Here is a 2041-nt window from a genome sequence, read left to right as displayed (position 1 = left end):
CCCCCCGACACGCCCGCCCCACCGGCGCCGCCCCCGCACCGCCCGCTTCCCCACCCCCACCACCGCCACCAGCCTGCGGGCGCCCGGGGGGTGGAGGTCAGCGTGGTGCAGCGGGCGGGCAAGGGCGCGGCAAAGTTCCTCAGCGTGGAGTCCCTCATCGGCAGCGGCAGCGGCAGTGGCGGCGGCACGACGCGTGACGCCCCGGAGCCCGAGGAGGAGGCCGGCGGCGATGGCGGAGGCAGCCACAGCAGAGACGGCGGCGTCGGAGTGGCGAGTGAGGTCTCGGCGGCGGCGGCGGCGGCGGCGGCAGCGGCGGCGGCGGCAGCGGGGGAGGATGAGGAGAGCCTGCAGGCGCTGCTGCAGCCAGGCAAACACAAGCAGCGTAATTACAAGAACATGACGCGGGAACGGCGCATCGAAGCCAACGCGCGGGAGCGGAACAGAGTGCACACCATCAGCGCAGCCTTCGAGAAGCTGCGGACGTCCGTGCCGGCGTACAGCCACAACCAGAAGCTGTCCAAGCTGTCCGTGCTGCGGATAGCCTGCTCGTACATCCTGTCCCTCTCCCGCCTGGCCGGCCACGACTACAGCGAGGGCGGCACCGAGCCCTCCTTCAGCGAGTGTGTCGACCTCACCACCAGGACCATCCAGGTGGAGGGCAAGGCCAAGAAGAAGCGGGACGAGTGATGACCCCCCCCCCCCCCCCCGGCCCGCCACGTGCCCCCGGCCCTGGTGACACCGCTCTGTGATTCCCGCCCCGTGCCCCTGGTGGCCCCTCGGTCTGTGATCCCCGCCCCGTGACTGACCCCGTGACCCGCCCCCTGGTGACGCTCACTGTTCCTGCCCCTGACCCTCGCAGCCTCCTTCCCACCGAGAAAGACTCAACAACTATTTATTCAGTGCTACACTTCACAAAAGACGATCTGTGACGCGTTATAGTCGATAATCAGTTCCAAAAGACAATTGATATTGTAATAATGTTGTATTCTAGTCCAAAGCCGAGAGCCAAGCTCTCCGACCAGCCCCGCTGCGCTCAGCGTCTCTTGTCGCCGTCGAGAATGTCCGCGAGAAACACAGCAGAGCCGTCCAAGCCGCCCCGCCCCGCCCCGCCCCACCAGCCCCGCCTCGCCGCGCAGCGTGGCGCCGCGCCGGCCGCCCCTGTGCCGCCAGGCCGCGAGTCAAGGCCCCGGCGCCGTGTTTGGCGGCGGCCACGCCTGCACCCGCCGCGCCCAGCGCTTCCATGTACACAGAAGGACACCCACACGCGGGGCAGCGTGAGGACGAGGCGCCCACACCACCACCACCCCTGCTGCCCCCCGCCCCCTGTACCATGTGATGTCCTTCTTCAACCCCTCCCCCCCCCTCCCCATCCTGCCAACATGAGTCTCCCCCACCACACACACACAGCAACTGTCTGCCGCCCCGGGCACAAGATGTACAAAACATGAACACACACACACACACACACACACACACACACACCTGACTCACTAACCCCCACTTTGCCAGAAATGCCCACCCCCACACAGCCCCCTCCCTCAACTTGTCCGCCCCGCAGCCCCCGCCCCGCCCCGCCCCGCAGCCCCGGGACCTCTGCCCCGCCTCCTCGCCGTCGGCCTCTCATGTACATATTATTGTTTGATAACGGATATAGTTTTCTATTGTTAGTCTGTTGATATTAAAATTATTTTACAAATCAGACCTGACCGTATCTTTGTCCTGCCCTCTCGGGAACCTGCTGGGGGGGGGGGTTGCAGAGCAGGAGAAGGAAAACGAAATAAAGGGAAAATGGTGAATAAAAAGGAAGTTAAATTCTTATCCACATGGGAGAAATTTCAATATATTCCTTTACTTGCATTCATTCATTTATTCAATTCAATATCCCATTCCCTTTTTATCCTGGAATCCAACAATGAAGAACATGTTAATAACACAAGAGAGGAGAAGATGGCGCCACTATAAACACTTGCCTGCGCCATGACGGCCTGGGGCCGAATACCATCCAGGCCCCTCAAGCAAGCCTACCGGCGCAATAGGCAGA

The 2041-nt window shown here is 62.9% G+C and overlaps 1 protein-coding gene across 1 annotated transcript in view; it reads left to right on the top strand.

The window, feature by feature from the left end:
• The window catches only part of LOC127005102 (sterile alpha motif domain-containing protein 1-like), a 17320-nt gene extending 15619 nt beyond the window's left edge, over positions 1-1701 (top strand). The window contains exon 2 of the mRNA XM_050873662.1: positions 1-1701. This exon is cut by the window's left edge and continues 844 nt beyond it. Coding sequence (XP_050729619.1) covers positions 1-687 — 687 coding nt within the window. The 3' untranslated portion in view covers positions 688-1701.
• The last annotated feature ends 340 nt before the right edge of the window (positions 1702-2041 follow it).

Source organism: Eriocheir sinensis, chromosome 29 (assembly GCF_024679095.1).
Source record: "Eriocheir sinensis breed Jianghai 21 chromosome 29, ASM2467909v1, whole genome shotgun sequence".
NCBI classification, from domain to species: domain Eukaryota; kingdom Metazoa; phylum Arthropoda; class Malacostraca; order Decapoda; family Varunidae; genus Eriocheir; species Eriocheir sinensis.
The sequence above is the reverse complement of the archived record's forward strand: the minus strand, read 5'-3'. Positions and strand labels throughout refer to the sequence as shown.